This window comes from Parus major, chromosome 3 (assembly GCF_001522545.3).
Source record: "Parus major isolate Abel chromosome 3, Parus_major1.1, whole genome shotgun sequence".
Taxonomy (NCBI): Eukaryota; Metazoa; Chordata; class Aves; order Passeriformes; family Paridae; genus Parus; species Parus major.
In genome coordinates this window covers 52,951,284-52,968,286 of record NC_031770.1, presented here as the reverse complement: position 1 = coordinate 52,968,286, position 17,003 = coordinate 52,951,284, and the positions used below count along the sequence as shown (strand labels likewise).

The 17,003-nt window shown below is 36.2% G+C and overlaps 1 protein-coding gene across 8 annotated transcripts in view; it reads left to right on the top strand.

The window, feature by feature from the left end:
- ZDHHC14 (zinc finger DHHC-type palmitoyltransferase 14) overlaps positions 1–17,003 on the top strand; it is a 132,502-nt gene that overhangs the window by 88,606 nt on the left and 26,893 nt on the right. For 2 of the 8 annotated variants that reach the window (XM_015621219.2, XM_015621217.2), the window contains one exon: positions 4,017–5,267. The exons of 2 other annotated variants lie outside the window; for them this stretch is intronic. In XM_015621219.2, the coding sequence (XP_015476705.1) occupies positions 4,017–4,418 (402 nt within the window). In that variant the 3' untranslated portion in view covers positions 4,419–5,267. Of the gene's footprint in view, positions 1–4,016; positions 5,268–15,374; positions 15,515–17,003 lie in introns of those variants that run through there. 4 more of the 8 variants (XM_015621221.3, XM_015621222.3, XM_033512732.1 and 1 more) reach the window with 3 other exon arrangements.

The window sequence follows — 17,003 nt, the reverse complement described above, 5'->3', positions numbered from 1 at the left end:
GTTACTGATCTGTAAACAGATCCAGCTGACTCAGGGAACATTAACTCTGACCATCCTGGTGTACTTTTTCCTTTGCTTTTCATATTTTCATTTTTAGGAGTAAGTATTTCTATCATGACAATAACAGAATTGGCAAGGACCGAGTTTTGCAATGTGTTTCCTTGTATATTTACTGATGTACTTCCCAGATGCCCAAAACAGAACTCAGGACTCTTACCAAGTCAACATTACCACAGTCAAGGTTGATAGAGGTTTTTCATTAATGCATTTTACTTCATGGCTAAAATGGGTTACAGGCACACGCAAGTAAGTAAATTTCAGCATTTGGCTTTTGGTTAAGATATGTTTTAGGAGTAGTTCTTTTGATAGAGCATGTTTACTGCATTTTTATTCACATCTCAGAGCAGTGTCAGAGCACATGAACTAGATTTATTTAAGAAGATACACCTCTGGAATACACCCAGATTGCTCTAAGCTTTCTCAGACTTTCAGTCCACAAGAACAAACAGTCTCCAATCTGAAGTAAAAGTCTCTGGGCCAACTGCAGGTTCCTGTTTGGCTTCAGAAGTGTTTCCCTTCATAGATCTACTCCTCATGCACTGTACTGCTTGACAGTGAAGCCATTGGCTTGGTGAGGTTTGTGGCTCAGTTGTTGCACAATATCCCCAATACATTGATTTTGATTGTGAACTCCTATACCTGCTGGGAACAGTTACACAGCTCTACCCCTCCACTCTTCACCTATTTCTTTATCCAGAATATGGTATTTCAGCATCCTTCCCGTAACTCCATACCACTGTAAGCCTCCTCTGAACTCCTTTTTGTTTGTACTTTATTCAGAGATTGTGAGACTATTCAACCTGCTTTTCTCCATTTTTGAGAACTGTAACAATTCTTGAATGTTACTATAATTTAGGAAATTTTAAACTGAGTTTATTTAATAGTTAAAGTAAATAATTCTGATTATTTTGAAGTAATCACATTTAGAAATGTGAAAAATAGATTTCCGTGTACAGCGTTATCATGTATTTTCTGTGTAGCTTAGAAAAAACATACTTTCCTTAGAAAAAAAGAAAAATATTTTTCTTTAGTTGTTTGTATTTATTATTTGTGAAATAAACACAGAATTCGAGGTTTTGTTCAATTTGCTTTAATTTGTGCCTTTTTATGTGGAAATAAATAGATATCTAAAAAATTCTGTGCATATATTTAGTTCAACTTTTTTACTTGTAGAACTTACTAAACTTGTCTTACCTTCAGAATCTGCTGTTTCTCTGAAACAGTGGAAATTTTAAGTAAAGAATAAAGTCAGCATACCTGAAATAAGAAGATGCTGATGGAATAATTTTTTAGTAGATTTTTAGTTATTTAGATTTCAATGCTTATCTTCCTTTTTCTTACAATCATGGGCTCTCTTTGTTTCATTTGAAATTCTGATGTTGGATAATTCATGTGATTAGTAGCAGCTAAGACTTCCCGCCCTAAATTTTATTCAGTCAAGAGTGAAATAATGAAATCGAGGAAAAAACACCAAGCCAACCCTAGAATAAATCTGATTTTCTTGCTTTACTTTTGTGTTGGCTGTTTAGGGTCAAGAATAGTTTACCTGTATATTGTGTGTTTTTATCAGATGTTTTTGAGAGCCTCATAGAACACACATATGTTTTCTGGCTTAGACCCTGCCTTCAAAAGCTCTTTACAGCCTGTATTTTCCTAAGGATTTTGTGCTGATCACTTGAGCAGACAAGAAGAAGAAAACCTGAAATTTATCTAAATGAAAGGACAGGCTTTAGGGAAGTGATAAGTGCATGGAAAATGAAGAGGTATATAGCGCCTGAAGTTCATAACACTAATGGAGTTTTATGAGGCTGCTTTATCTTTTCTATATTGGTTTGACTGAAATGCAGTAGAGTTCTATAGGAAGAAAATTAATTCAAACTATACAATGAGTTCAATTATTCAGCTAATACAAAGCTGTGTACTTGTATTGCCTGGAACATGTTAATGATTGCCTTTTGAAGATCAGAGCTGAAGGTTCACTAAAGCAGTAAGTCAGCTGCTAACATTATTTGTTTTCAGTGTACCCTAGGGATTATAAGCATTCCTTTAGAAAAGGCTACTGCCTTTTAGAGAAAATAGGTTTTGTTGGTCTTTTTGAAGTTTGAAAATTCAGTTAACATATTTTTAAGGTCTGATAGTAAGGTTGGTTGAAGTTTTACTTTAAATAAGCAGGCGTGAATAACAGGATATTAATCAAGAATGAGTTATTCACACTGAATTACTAATTGAAAGCTTGACTTTAAAAGATGCTGACAGTTTTCTTCTTAGTAAGGTACTTAAGCAAGGTTATGGCTTTAAGACTGTGAGTAATCCCTCTGAAATTATAGGGAACCACTTCAGTTGTTTGGCTGAAGCTGTTCATCATTTTGTGGGGGGAAGATTGCTTGGAATTTATATGAACTCAATTTATGTAACAGGACAGTTGGTTTATCTTTCTGAAAGCAGAAGTAAGGATTGAGTAAGGATTGAATAAGGATTGAGCTTCTGCCTATCAAAAGTAATTCGTCTGGGAGTCCTAAACCACTTAGATGTGTTTTAAACACTACCTGTCTATTATGACCAAGTAGGCAGCTTGCTGAAAGTGTGCATCCGTCATTAAGCTATTCAGTGCTGAAACTGGATAACCTAATTTTCTCCTATTTGGAGAAAATAACAGAGGAGGCATTGTTAATCCTGGTTTTCATCATACCATAAAGGAGGCAAAAGTCTTCCCATAAGTTTTCAGAGAGTGTGTCACAGTGGCTTATTAAACTCAAATGGGCATTTTAGGGAATTGCTGTAATGTTGGTAATGATGGTTGTGGTCAGGAATATCTGAACAGATGATGGATCTGTAATATGTAGTAATTTGATAAAAATCTAAGAAGTCAGTCATAGAGCAGAACATATTGCTTTAACAGAATACTTGAAATAATAGTGAATAGGATGTAGGATGTCTTACCTCTCTGGATATATCTTTTATTCCACTTGCTTGCTTTTTTGTATTTGTAGCTGTGTTCACTGATTGTAGTGATTTTCTTACCCAGCAGAACAGTATTATGGCAAATGAATCTAACAAGATTTTGAAAAACTGCAATGTTATAAATGATCAGGCTATGAATTAAATATTGTTTCATTTGAAAATCATGCCAATTCATGTTAAAGAAACTCAATTTGGCAGTAGATATACTACCCACTTAGCTAGCTGGATATTACTGAAATACATACCTGTCTTGTCATCTCAAGGAATGAGTGGTAATTTTGTATAAACAGTTCTTAGGAATAGTGTAGAGCAAAAAAAAAATTACTGGTAACACTCACTGAGCTTAATTGGATTTATATAATGCTGAATTTGGCTTGTTTTTGAGACAGTGCTTGCCAGAAAACTTGTGTTTTGTACCTTGATTTGTCACATTGTCAGGATTAATCAAGAAACAGCCTAAAAATCATTAAGGTTGATCTCGATGCATCTGCAGTGCTGCATGGTTTCTACACATCCTCTGGAGTATGGAATATAGTGTAGGACATTCTCTAGAATTCATATATAATGTTTTAAATTGTGAGACAAAAACATTTTACTCATAGAGCTTTATTATTAGCTGTGTAAGATATCTGTGTCAAAAGAATTATTGTTCTGGGAAACGTCTGTGGTAGGTTAATTCCTACATGTGAAGACCAGTTAAAAGAGGAAATTTGCCAGGTGTTTTTTAAAATGAACATTAAATATATATAATAATTTACTTCAATAATAATCCAAAGCATTGGCTCAGTTATGCATGCCTTTCTTATTTTTTTTTCCTGGGCAGCATGCAATGGGATGTTTGGGTGGCTAACCATGGAATGATACTAATGGCTTTCTTTTTTTTCTCTTCACATCCCATTCTTTTCCATACCTTTTTTATCCATATTCTTCCTTTTTTTTTTTTTTTTTTCTGTTTTGTTTGCCTTACATGATTTTGACGCCCTTCCATTCTACAGTGTGACCAAGATCAGTGCATTCAGAGCACTAAATTCGTTTTGCAGGCTGCTGCCACCCCCCTCCTACAGAGTGAGCCAAGCATAACTAGTGAAGAGCTCCCTTTACCAGGAAAGACTTCTATCAGTGGGCCTTGTGCAACTCTGACTCTAGGGCAACCAACACCACCATCTTCTATGCCAAATCTTACATCAGATTCAGGTTTGACAGACATCATACCATTAAAAGAGGAGCACGAAGGCCATCAGTTTCTCACTCCTGAGGAAGCTCCATCACCCCCTGGGATGCTGTCAAGTGGAAGTCCTATTACACACAGCCATACAATGCACGTCCTGAGTCTAGCCAGCCAGGACTCGTTGCATGAAGACTCAGTGCGTGGTCTCGTAAAGCTTAGCTCAGTTTGAACAACTTCTCTGAACATCACACCACATTTCCTGGTGTCTATAAAAATCTGTGCTTAACAGGAATGACACTGCAGTACCACTGTAAGGCTTCATAACATGCCTGTATTGGAAACTTTATCACTTAATGGAGTCTACTAAAAGGACATTATTTTCTTCAGTGGAGCTATGGCATTTTTTTGACCAGGTTGTTAATGGTTGTGTTTTGATGGTGACTGCATTTTACTTTTAAATAAAACCAGAAAAGGTCAATAATCACGTTTCCTGAAGCTTGGGTACAGCAAGTTGGAAGTCAGCCTGTAACAAACACCATGTACAGTACAAAAGAGAGAGATTCTTGGATGTAAGTGTCATGCTCTGTGTTCTATGCTCTTGTAATACACACTTGTTACGGCTTACCACACCTGTGGCCAGAATGATCTGCACTTACATGTTATGCTACCAATATCTGAGATAGAAAATTACCATTCCATTTGTTAATACAAAATAAAACAAAAGACTGCAGATGTGGATTTGCATGCCACGCTACAGTATGTGTTACAGTGGTGTTGGTATTAAGAGAAAGTGCTGCTTTTTTATTTGTGACTTTCAAAGTGCTGTTTCGTTTAAAGACAGTACAACAAACAAATTAATGGACTATATTTTTTCAATTTATTAAATTTTATTTTAAATTAATCAGTGGTGCCTAGAAGATGATGAATTACTGATTTGATCATGTTGCATATCATTTAACCTTCTGTTTAAGTGTTTAAGTGAGGTATTGTGTTGTGCCATACACAAGATTCTTCCACTCCCTAATGTGATACAATTACCTGTGGACCTCCAATAAAATGACATCCTCTATTTCGTGGACGTGTACAGTTATCCTTGCACAGTTTTTGTGGGGAAAGAGGGGGAAATCATGACTTGTTGACATAGTTTATAAAGATTTGACTGGAATGTGTACATGATAAAACTAAATCTCTGGAGGAATAGCTGGTTACGATTAGGATTGCTTCATCATTTTTCATGGTTTTGTTTGAGATGTGTATTTGTTCCCATAGGAGGTCTTTCTTTGGAAGCAGTAGAATTAACCTCTGCTTGCCCTGGAATTCAGGGTGGCTGAAGGGTGAGGGGCTTCAGAGTCAGGACAAAGACAGAGCTTAGTGAAGTAATCTTCAATGATTAATAGTCTGTAGCTGTTTCCCAGCCTTCGTTCGTCATTTGTATTTGTCCTTTGATATTTTAAATGGAAATCTTGATTTAATGGAATTCTTCTGTGCTTTTTGTTTGCTTGTTTAAGTAAACCACCACTGAAAGGTTAAAGAGAATTTATTAAGTATTTTTTGTGACTGCTGAAGAGAACCTTAGTTAAGCTGAAAAACTGTAATAGCTTTCATACTGTATTTACCTGCTTTTCAGGGTGTGGAACCTGGATTCTTCTATTCCTAGTACAAATTATGTGCAGAATGGGCTTTGTCTGATGTTTCTATGGCATGAAAGCATTCGCCAGTTAAGAAATGTAACAGTTCTATATTGTTGGCCATGGTCATTCACTAACTCCAAGCTAAAAATATTTTTCCTTTTACCTTTGGTTGTTGAAATAGAGAACAGTCAGCCCACAGAAAATCATTCACCCATGCTATTGAAGATTCAGACAAGATACTGACAAAATCCCTACTCCTGTAAGATTTCATGAGCAGTCTGTTGCTAAAAGTGATGATGTTAGCTTGGACCTAATTCAGTGTGTAGAACATGTCAATGCTTTCTGTCTGTAAGTGCCATAATGGCTCCACCAAAGAACCTCCAGCAGACAAATCTGTCCCAGTTATGTGAGCCACTGAAGAAACTCTGGCTGACAAGTCTGTCCCAGCTATTGTAACCACCCTCCCAGCATTTTCCAGAAGCTGGGACAGCCCAGAGTTCTTTCCACCAGCCAAAGTGTAGTGACTGACATGTCCCAGTTGGCTGGTCTCCCAGTAAGCTGTGAGTTTCAGCACTTCTGTGTCTGCTCTTGATGAAGTCAGTGATGCTCATCTTCTTGATTTCACCTTTCCTCGACACAGCTTCTTGCTATGAACATCTGCATTAAAGCAGGCAATGGATTGAGGGCTGGAGATGCTGACAGACCTGGGTAAAGATTCATAGCTTTGAGTTTGTAGACCAGTACGTGATGAATCATTCTCTTCTCTCATAGGTGTCTGTGGGTAGTTAACTCTGGATGCATTACTCACTACTTAGAAGGGCAAGTCAAATATTTTTAATGTAGTATCAAAACTTTCCATTTGTACAAGTCATGATGAGGATGATTATTTTAAGGAAATTGTTCTTTTTAAGTTTCCCTGAAATAGCAGGTCGATTTTATGTTTCCAAGAATACCAACTTCGTGACAACATTTGTATGTCACTGCCACTAGGGAGTAGTGAAGAAGGCTCTATGCACAATAAAATCAGTGTCAGCTTTAACATGAAAGGGAAGGGAGGGGGACAGGATTAGAATCTTTATGCTGTTTGCCTTCTGCTCGTGCTTTTCACCGTCATTTTTTGAACCTTTTGTTTTGAAGTGTACATGAAGTGCAAGAATTATGAAACATTGGTGGAAATATGCTGCTTCATGTACTTGTTCAGGTGACTTTCTTTTAGTTTTTAAGATGACACTCCTTATTTCTAAACGTGCTGCCTGTGTTTATTAAAATCGGCTTTTGAGGATACACTGAATACTGATTTGTATCACCCCTATTTTAAGTCTCTTTTCCTCCCCATGTCTGCTTTAAATGGTGACATCTGGAACCTCCCAGACATGCCTGCCTTGCGAGGACATCTGCTGGAAGGCTTCGGAACTAAGTCCTAACCCGTTCCGATCGGTAACTGTAGCCTTTGATTGACAGCAGTCAGTGATGGATCAAAAAGGTGCCTCTAACAGGGTTTTTGGTCCTTTCCCCTCACCTCCATCACACCTGGCTTCAGTCCTGGGCACTCCCTCCATTGGAACCTGTGTTCATCTCAAATGAGTCAGCAAAGTAACTATTCATCACCTTCTCTACAGATTTGATTGTTGATATTTTGATGACAGAGCATGCACATAAGGATAATAAGGATCCAAAATTATAATTCTTGTGAGTACTGCACAGGGTTTTTTCTATTTTTATTTTTTTTTCTGTCACAGTATACCACTATTAAGTAACTCTTTCCATGTTTGATTTATAAATCTAGAGTAAAAATTGACATTTTTGGAAGAGTAAATATTTTTTTCTTAAAAGTCTAAAATCTTTGAATGTGTAAAAACTGGTTAGTTTATCTGATTTAAAATATTTATTCTGCTTTGGTTTTTGAAATAATATTTTCACCTTGTAGTTGTCTATATAACCTTCCTTGTAGAATGAAATACAGTGCTTCATAAAATTTTTAAAGGCTATTTTTGTGATTTCTCAAAGACATTTCTATCTTGAAAGGGAGTTTATATTCATAGCAGTTAAACAGTAATAAATGTTCAAGTGTTACTGTATTTTTGTATTATAGTACACCCTGTGGCAACTTCTCATCCCTTCCTGCTAACTCATGATACAGGTAGATGTATTTCTGCATGCCTTAAAAATAATATTAGAGATGGCAGATCAGCTGTTTTGCAGTTAATCCTAGTGAATGCTCCCAGAAGAAGCAAACTGATCTCATAAACCCAAAGACATAAGACCTGGGTAAGACAAATTTAAAAGACATGTCTTACAAATGTGATGACCAACTTGTGGTAATGCAAATATTTTTTATTTTTTTTTCTCAGTCTATTCACAGATTGTAACAGTTCACAGTACCTAAATGGTTGCCTAATGTCCAAAATACTAACAAAGGGGCTTCACTGGAGAGACAGCAAAACTCTTCTATTTGTCTTTTAGTTGCTAAATTCAATACAGCTTGAAGAACAACTCAGCAATGTTGTAGAGAGATCCAGTGCTTACTTTAGTTATATACTGGTTTAAATTATATGAAGAAACTGTCATGTATTTGTTGACTTAGTCCTCTCTCCCTTCCCCTCCTTATCAGCAGTGTTACTCTGAAGCTGAACATGGTGTGTTTGACTATGGACCATTCTCAGTCTTGGTTTTAAAAGCCAGGTGCTGCCCAAATGATGACATTTGGGAGTGACATAAAATGAAGTAGTACACTTCAACACACTTTCAAATTCTCCTAGGCCCGAAATATGAATGAAATGTGCTTTAGACAGTTGCATGTAGATTTAGTTCACTTAAATTAGAGCAGTCCTAGTTTTCAGAATTCATCTGAGTCAGGGCTCCTTGATTTTGCTTGCCTGCCTGCAAAGATGTTGCAGTTTGACATCTGAGTGCACTGCCTGGCTACCAAAAGGCTCATGAGATTAAGTGAGCTATTTAAATCTGTGGATATCTAGATTAATTATGAGTCATTGCAGCAATTCAGTTCCATCACCAAAAGGAAGATGTCTGTTAACATTCAACTATACAATTTGAAAGTTCACCACAAACAAGGCAAGTTGGGGAGGAGAACAAGTTTTATATGTTCTAAGGAGATTAAATAGGAGTTTGTTTCTAAGGTAGGTCATGGAGGACAGGAATAAGAAGATGAAAGGGAGAAGACTGAGTGAAAGCAGAACAGAGATTATCAGGTGACATGGAGGAAAAGAAAAATTACCTGTAAGCTGTGAAGGGAAAGGGAGGGGGTATAAACAAAAAAGCCTCAGGGGAAAAAAAATGAGGACAGCTGACAATATTGATCAAACAATATTTTCAAAAAACCCAAAATAACAATTACTCATTGGTATTCATATTTTTTTCTGAGAAATTTCTTAAAAGTCATTCTAGAAAAAAATAATGTCAAACTTTTGAGAGAAAGGAATTGTAGGAAGATGGTAAGGAAAGTGTGAGAAGTTAGTTTGCCCTCAAGCTCCTCTCCCTTAACATCTTTCTCTGTTTCTGTTTTGAAAATACATCTGTAAATACTAAAACAGGTAAAACCTAGGATCTTTAGAATTTGACAGGAATATAAGGACATTGACTATGATAAAAATGGCAATTGCTTTAGCATTTTCAATTTCCATACTGTTAATCATTTGAGCATTTTGTATTTCCATGCCAGAAGTGCCATTGCCTTAAAAAAATGAATGGTGTAGTATGGTTTAATGTTTCTTGGTGATGCCTTTAGTGAAGTGTTTTCCTAAGCAGTAACTTCACCAATTTAGCATGAAGCCTGGAATTCAGTCGGTTTCTGTGACTAGTGTACAAATAGGAATTAAGACTATAGGCTAGATAAAATTTGTGGTTTGAAAACTGGAAAGATCTGTCCCACACAGATATATTTACTTTGCAATATAAAATGAAGTCAGTTCCACTGGCAACAGAACATTAGTGACAATGTTATCTTGATGTATTTTATGCACTTCCCAACTTTAGCTACATTGCCACTTCTGAAAACCTGGAAAAACAGAACTAAGCTTAATCCAACCATAATTTAAATCTCCTCAAACCCAAAGCTGGTAACAGCTGCTGGAACTTATCTGAGTGTATTTAGGTGTAGTTGCAGAAAGGACATGAAGGGACCAACTTAAAACAACTTGGCTGAATGATACATGATGTGAGCAGAGCTCTTGTAGCTTTGTAGTTCACACGGGGAAGTTCATTTCTCTATTCCATGTTCTTCATAGTAGCTAGTATGAAGCTACATTTTGGATTTGTGGAAACAGTTGGTAATTCAAGGAGTTCATAGTTTTGCAGGCAAACCACAGCTTCATTGCAATAAAGCAGAAAATTGGTTACAGGATTTCTGATGTGTCTGCCCTGCTACATGCTTTGTGGTAGTGGAGCACTCGATGGTGGTTATTGGCTGGAATGGAAGGGACACAGCTAGACAAACTTTCTTTTTTTAGTGAAGTATTAAGTTTCCTTTTATGTAGGTCACAGAAAATTAAAAGCATGCTCTGTAGTGCTAACCAGCTAATTTTCTAGCATGTAGAAGATACCTATTATTTTTATGTACCTTGGTTTTCTTCCTAAATTGAAATGATAATGTTCAAAATAGTTTTTGCAGGTTCTGGAGACTACAATTGGATTGCAAAATCTTTTGGAACACTTTTTTTTTTTTTTTTAATTGTTTGATTTTTAAATAAACAGTAGGTGTTTTATTTTATTATATATATGAAATTGAAATATTAAAAAATCATCTCAAAGTTCTTCTGTTATTTTTGTATTCACTGTGTCATAAAATGGTTTGGAAGGGGTGTTAAAGTTCTAACTATCCAGTTCTAACACCTCTGCCATGAGCAGGTACACTCTTTTGCTACAGTTATGGGTGAAGAAGAAAACAAAGTTAAATGCTTTATTCCATAATTATATGTGTAGCAGCTGTTTATAATATTCTTGTCTTACTCTTAAATATTTTCTTATGTGAAAGATTTAAAATTTTCTTCCATCGGTAAATGAATGTTCTGTAGCACATTGTAGGTTGGATTTTCAATTATTTAGTAAACTTCTGATGGGATAAGTCAGGACTACTAAAAACAGTTTACACAAATCAGGGAGGAAAAGTCAGAATGCTATTTTTATTACTTCTGCCACAAGACTTCACAATAGCATTAGATTCATGCAGTTGATATGGGATGGTTTGCTCTGGATTCCACATACTGGCCTATATATGTAGAAAACCAGACTGTAAAAAAAAACCTAAAGAATTTGCATTGACAGCCTAAAATATGTTACAGGAAAGGAATATATGGGTGAGGAGGGAGCAAGAAGATTTAATGAGAATATTCTGGATATAAATGCCTGGGACTGAGTTTGTTCTGGCCTTTGGTTGAGTAGGTATCCACATAAGTATTTTAATGCATTTTGGAATTTTTTTTTCTTATTACCTCTGCTTAGCACTTTGACACATTCCATGGAGTTGTCTTGTGAAACAAATTATATTTCTTTTAAATAGAAAATAAACCAGACGGTAAGTTCCAGCAGCATACCTGATGCAATCCAAATTCTCACAGGACCAGACTGGAGCTGGTCCAGGGTTTCTGTCCTTAAAACCAGTACAGTGTGGATATGAGGTGAACAGCATCAAATGTCTTGCTGCAAAAATCTATGCATATTAAACTCACTGCTTCTGAAAGCAGATATAACCATAGATTGATTTTCCAGCTGACTTGTATTGTTCCTCTGATTCGTACTGCTGAAATTGTGCTCTTTTTACCTGAAAAAAAAAACAAACCATCAAAAGCAAAACCCCAAGAACCTAGTATATGTCAAAATCAGCTTTTATGAATTCATAGGTTGTTTTTCTTTAAAATATAAAAAATAATTCTTACATGAGCAATGTGTCCAAAAAATGCTCCTGGAAATTTGTCAAATCCAAGACTAACACATGCTTTTCAACGATGAGCTTTCAGTAGCATCATATTCCTCTGTAAGCTGCCTATTCACTCTAACAACCTGTTGTCTAGAAATCTTGTGGCCTCTTTTCTGGTACATAACAGTTTGGTTAGTCAGCAAGCCTTAACATGATTTATTATAAGGAGATCGCTTCTACTTTGTTTTAATTTATGCAAGTCTATTTGAAGAGTTTAAAGTGTGTATTATTTCAGCTATTTATGTTGTTGCTGAATTATAGCAAGTTTTGTGCCTCTGCTCTCTGCTCAATAGGCAGTTGTTCTGATCTTACATCCTTGACATAGTGATCCTGATGCCTAAGGAATGGATTCATGTTTTAAGACTTAGGGTTGTGTATTTTCTCCCTACATGCTTCTGCTGGCTGTAATGACAGTAGCATCCTACAGGATTTTTCTGACACATACGTCAAGGATAATTAAGGAGCACTGATTAGATTACATACCTAAAAATCTTTAAGAAGTGCATTTCTCCCACTGACTGTAAGGAAAAAATATTGGATTGCATTAGAGAAAACAGAAACATGGTGCAGCATGTTGGATTTTATCTAGTCTCATTCGAGCAGCATCGAGTTTACACAAACTTGTGTTTGTCTGTGGTCACACTACAGCTTGTGGGAAAGCAATGTGAGTGTGAAGAAGTAGCCTCAAAGTCTTTAATTCAGTGTGTTTCCACTGAGGTACACAGCAACGAGTTGTTAATAGCACCAGTTCAGTGACAGATGTAGTGCCTTTTCATTAAAGGAAAGTGGGTGGGAATGCTGCATGCAGCCTGGTAAGTGATTCACAAGGACTGTGTGCAAATTAAGCACATGTGCAGGCCTAATAATTTCAACTTGTTAGTACTTTTGTCTTAGTCTAGAGACTAGCTCTTGACCCAGCATGCTTTTGATGTTATCCATGCTTGAACATCTGCATTGAAGGGATTTGTTCATACTGAGAATTCTGTATCAAAGCACATTGTAAGTAATCAGTCTCAAAATGCATCAATTTCTTGATTTTTCCTGAAGCTACCTTTTGCTTATTTCTCAGGGGAAAAAAAAATAAAAATGAATTTTTCCAAATGGTTCCCCAGGGTTATAATTAGGCAGTTTTATATAACTAAAATGTTTGAGCACTAATAGGTATTAAAGGACATGCAGTGTGACATGATTAGTTATTAAGATTAATTTTACAATTTGTAAGTAATTTAGAAATATAACCACATGCATGTCTTCATGTGAAATCACAGTTCTGGATATTTGTCTTGGGAGTGCTGGTAAGTTTAGATAAGAAGTGGAATTTCCAAAAGAAAAATATAGCTCAGAGGCCCAAATCTCTGATCTAGATCAGGCAGTCCCACATCGTTAGTTTTTTTATCACTTTTATCATTTATTTTGGTTTTATCATTTCAGGAGTTACATAAATGGCAAATAACTGTGTTCATGTAACAGTATTCTTGACATGCAGGCTCTTGTTATTAAATGAGCCATATTTTATGAGCAAGATAGATTAAAAGACCAGTGGACTATTTGTGAGTGTAGAAAGTCTGTCTGATTTTTTTTTTTTTAAACACAGCTTTTCAATATTCTGTTCTGTTATATTCGATAATGTATAACCCAGATCAGAAGTCAAACAAATATCCAGGTTTGGTGCCTTGATAAGGTGTTTAGCTGATTTCACAAAGCCTGGTGTTGTCCCAAGACATTATCATCATGTAGATATGAGGTGCTTTTTCTGTCCTCACAGATTCAGGCAGTGTTCTGCTTTATTTAGTGCTCAATGTTAAATCTTTTTCTAATAGGCAATGCAATTGGCTACAGTTCTGCCCCAAACAAGGAGCAGGAAATCTTTCCAGGCTTTTTTTCTGCTACTTGAGTATCATACTTACCTCTAGCTTCTCCTGTACTTCCTTTATTCTAGTTTCTTGATTCTGCTCTGTTTTTCTGATTTGGTTCTAGAACAAGATGTCCTACTAGGAACTTCAATCTAATGGAACATTTAGCTGAGTTTCTCTTTTCAGTTCTAGTTCCAGCTCTTAGAAGGAGGGATCACCTATGGAGTTTCAAATGTTCAGTTTTTAGAGTGGAAACTAACGAGGTCTGTAGCCTTCTTCAGGGCCTCAAGTGTCATGTCTTCTGTTTGAGACAGGACTTTATATGTGCGGGTTTTCTCCCTACTTGTCTTTTTTAGTTTCCTCAGTGAACTCAGGAATAACAAAGATGCAGTTATATATCTATGATCAAGTGAGTAGGTACATTGAAATTTTTTTCTGATGATGCATGACCTGAAAAAGGTTTCCTCATGGTTGCATGAATTTCAAAGACCAGGGAATAAGATTGTTTTGGGTTTGTCAATGAAATACATTTCAAAAACAAAAAAGTGCATCCAATTGACATGGGAAATGAGCTCCTCTACATTCTAGGATTTTTAAAGGAGGCCTTTTTTTGGCCACACTCACCTTTATTACTTACACTTAACTGTCACTTGCCATCACTACTCATTTTTGTGTTTGCATTTGCTTTCTAAATTGAAAAGACACTGATTTTGATTCTGAGCTAGGTGATGGAAGAATATATTGCCTCACTCCACTTCAAGGGTATTGGTTTCCTTCCCAAGACTTGTATTTTCTATGATTCTCTTGCCACAGCAGCATGACCATCTCCCACAGCCTTGTAATGTTAATGTATGTGTAGATATAGATACACACACACACGTGTATGCTCCAAGGTTGCTTCAGGGTTTTTTGTGCTCCGGCTGCTGTGCTCTACATTGGCTTTTGCTGAACTTCACAGGGATGCTGCCTTCATCCTGCCTCAGGCTCCCTTAGCAGCCCTTCCCTCAGCACACTGACAGAAGCCCATCTCCACCCCCCATACAACAGCTTGCTGTCATGCTTCTCTGGTAGTTTCAAGGTTTTTAGGAGGATCCACACCCTCAAGATCAGGCTGAGTGCTTGAGTCTCTTTTTCCTTACAAGACCCTTCTAAATAATCTGCTCAATTTAAATAGTCTGTTCCATGCTTTGACTTTCTTTACAAGCAAGTCCACTGTAGCATGGACTTTTATCCACACACATGTAATTCTGAACCTGATATGGTTTTCCTGTTCAAATAATAGAAGCCATGGAGTAGAGCTTCTTTCAGTATACTTTTGCAGCTCCCCTGTGTTCCTGAGTTTTATCTAAAGTAATTCTTTGAGCTCTTTTGAAAGTCTACTGAAAGCTTCAAGATAGCAGATTACTTTGTGTAAGTGGCTTGGTGGACGACTCAACCAGTAAATTATTTAGTACCTGTCTTTCCAGAAGGGCTGAAGCTAGGTTATGTGTTCTATAATTCAGAAAATACTTAACACTTGAGTGAACAGGCACATACAAAAAGAAAAATGATTCACCCATTATTAAAGCAAATCTGTTGCTTTCAGATGTATTTTTTTTTTCTTCATCATTGTTCAGTGTTCCTCATTCTACATAAAATAATGTCAGGGATATAGGATTATGCATGTAGATCTAGTAGGTAACAAGAACAGCAACAACCCTGTTTAACTGTGGCATTTAAAACCTACTGGATTATAATAACTGATGTTGTTTTTTCCATTTTTCTTCCAGAATAACTGCTTGTTTTGGTGCAGTTGTGTTCAATGATGTGCCTTTTCAGTCCTCCAGAAAATTTACTGCTTCTTTTCCTGTGAAAATATGTATTTTCAGAAGAGATCTGTGCTATAGACAAATGTATTATCCAGTCATCTTAATATGCATCTCCGTTAATTTATATATTTATATATATTGTATAAATATTTGTTATATATAAATTATATAATAATTATATATAATTATATATATATTCTATATATAAAGTATAATTCATAGCTGCTGTTTTTTTAACAAGGAAAGTTTCCATGCAGTAATTGTGCCCCCTTAAAATAATATGGGGAGACTGTAGCTTTTAGTGAAACTGAAGAAAAACCACTGTAAAGGGTGACTTCACATATGCCACCTGTGCAAAGCTGTGGTCTCTATGTCTTTATGTTGTGAACACTTTGTTCTTGAAATGGGAGTTTCATTGGGAATTAATGTATTTATCAATCAAAGAAAAATAACTTCTTTTTTTTAGGATCTGATGTGTAGACAAAATTAGCAAAATGGTGTGAATAGGGAAGTTTTGTAATAATTCCCAGGAGGAAAAAAAGGACCCAAATTCCCCAATTTTGTCTGCAGTCAGGATCATCTGGAAGTCTTTTCCTATCTACCTGTAATGCTGCAAAATTGGCTAAGCAGTTGATAGTTTCACCCATTGCATGTAACAGAAGTTGGAAGCTATTACATATGGTATTACACAAAACTTCGTCATCCAGGGCTTTGATCAGCTAAGATTTAAATAAGATTAACAAGTAGAAAAAAAAAATCCCTTTTCATTTGATCTCTTTATTGCATTATCCACCAAGCTTTGAGTCACCATTGCCTCAGGTTAATGTTTTAAAAGAACAATTAAGTAAAGAGGTTTGCATCGATGCAGGGTTCAATTTTTAAATTATGGAATCAGTGGTGCTCTGCAGTGATGAGAGTTAGATGAGTGTGTGACCCAGCAAATAGATTACATTTTGTTATCCTCTCTTGTTTGCTGCTTTAATGTTGCCTTCAGTAAATTCTGGGATTTGGAGTTCTTATTTGTCTCTTACAATTTCCAAGAAAGTAAGAATGTCTTGTGTCTTTCAGGAAATTAGCTGGGGACTTTTTTTTCTGCTTGAAGCCTCTCAGTCTTGAAATTGGTGTCATTTTTTCTAATTTAACCCATGTTCTAGGCTCTGGGAATGGAAAGTTTAGCTCTAAAAGGAAGTGAAAAATGTTTTTTAAGGATGTTTTATGTTCCCTACTCCCATTTTCACTGTGAGGAAACTAAATTAGAGGTGTGTGGCCCAATCAAGTCATCCAACAGATGTTAGTACTGCAGTAGGCTATATCTCCCAGAAAGCAAAATATATGGGTTGAGTGTTAAACCCCAGATCAAATTCAGGAAATAGTTATTGAGAAAAGTTATTGCTGGAAGGGACCCTGAAGGCTTCTAGTCTATCCTTATGTCCCAAGACATACAATACCTGTCTCAGTTACATCTGAACTGTTTGTGGTTATTTCATGTTTAATGAGGGAGACTCTCCAGGCTCTCGCCCTCTGTTGCTTCAGCAGCCTGAATTCATTACACATGTTTTCTTAGGGTCTCAATTAAATCTTAAATTATAT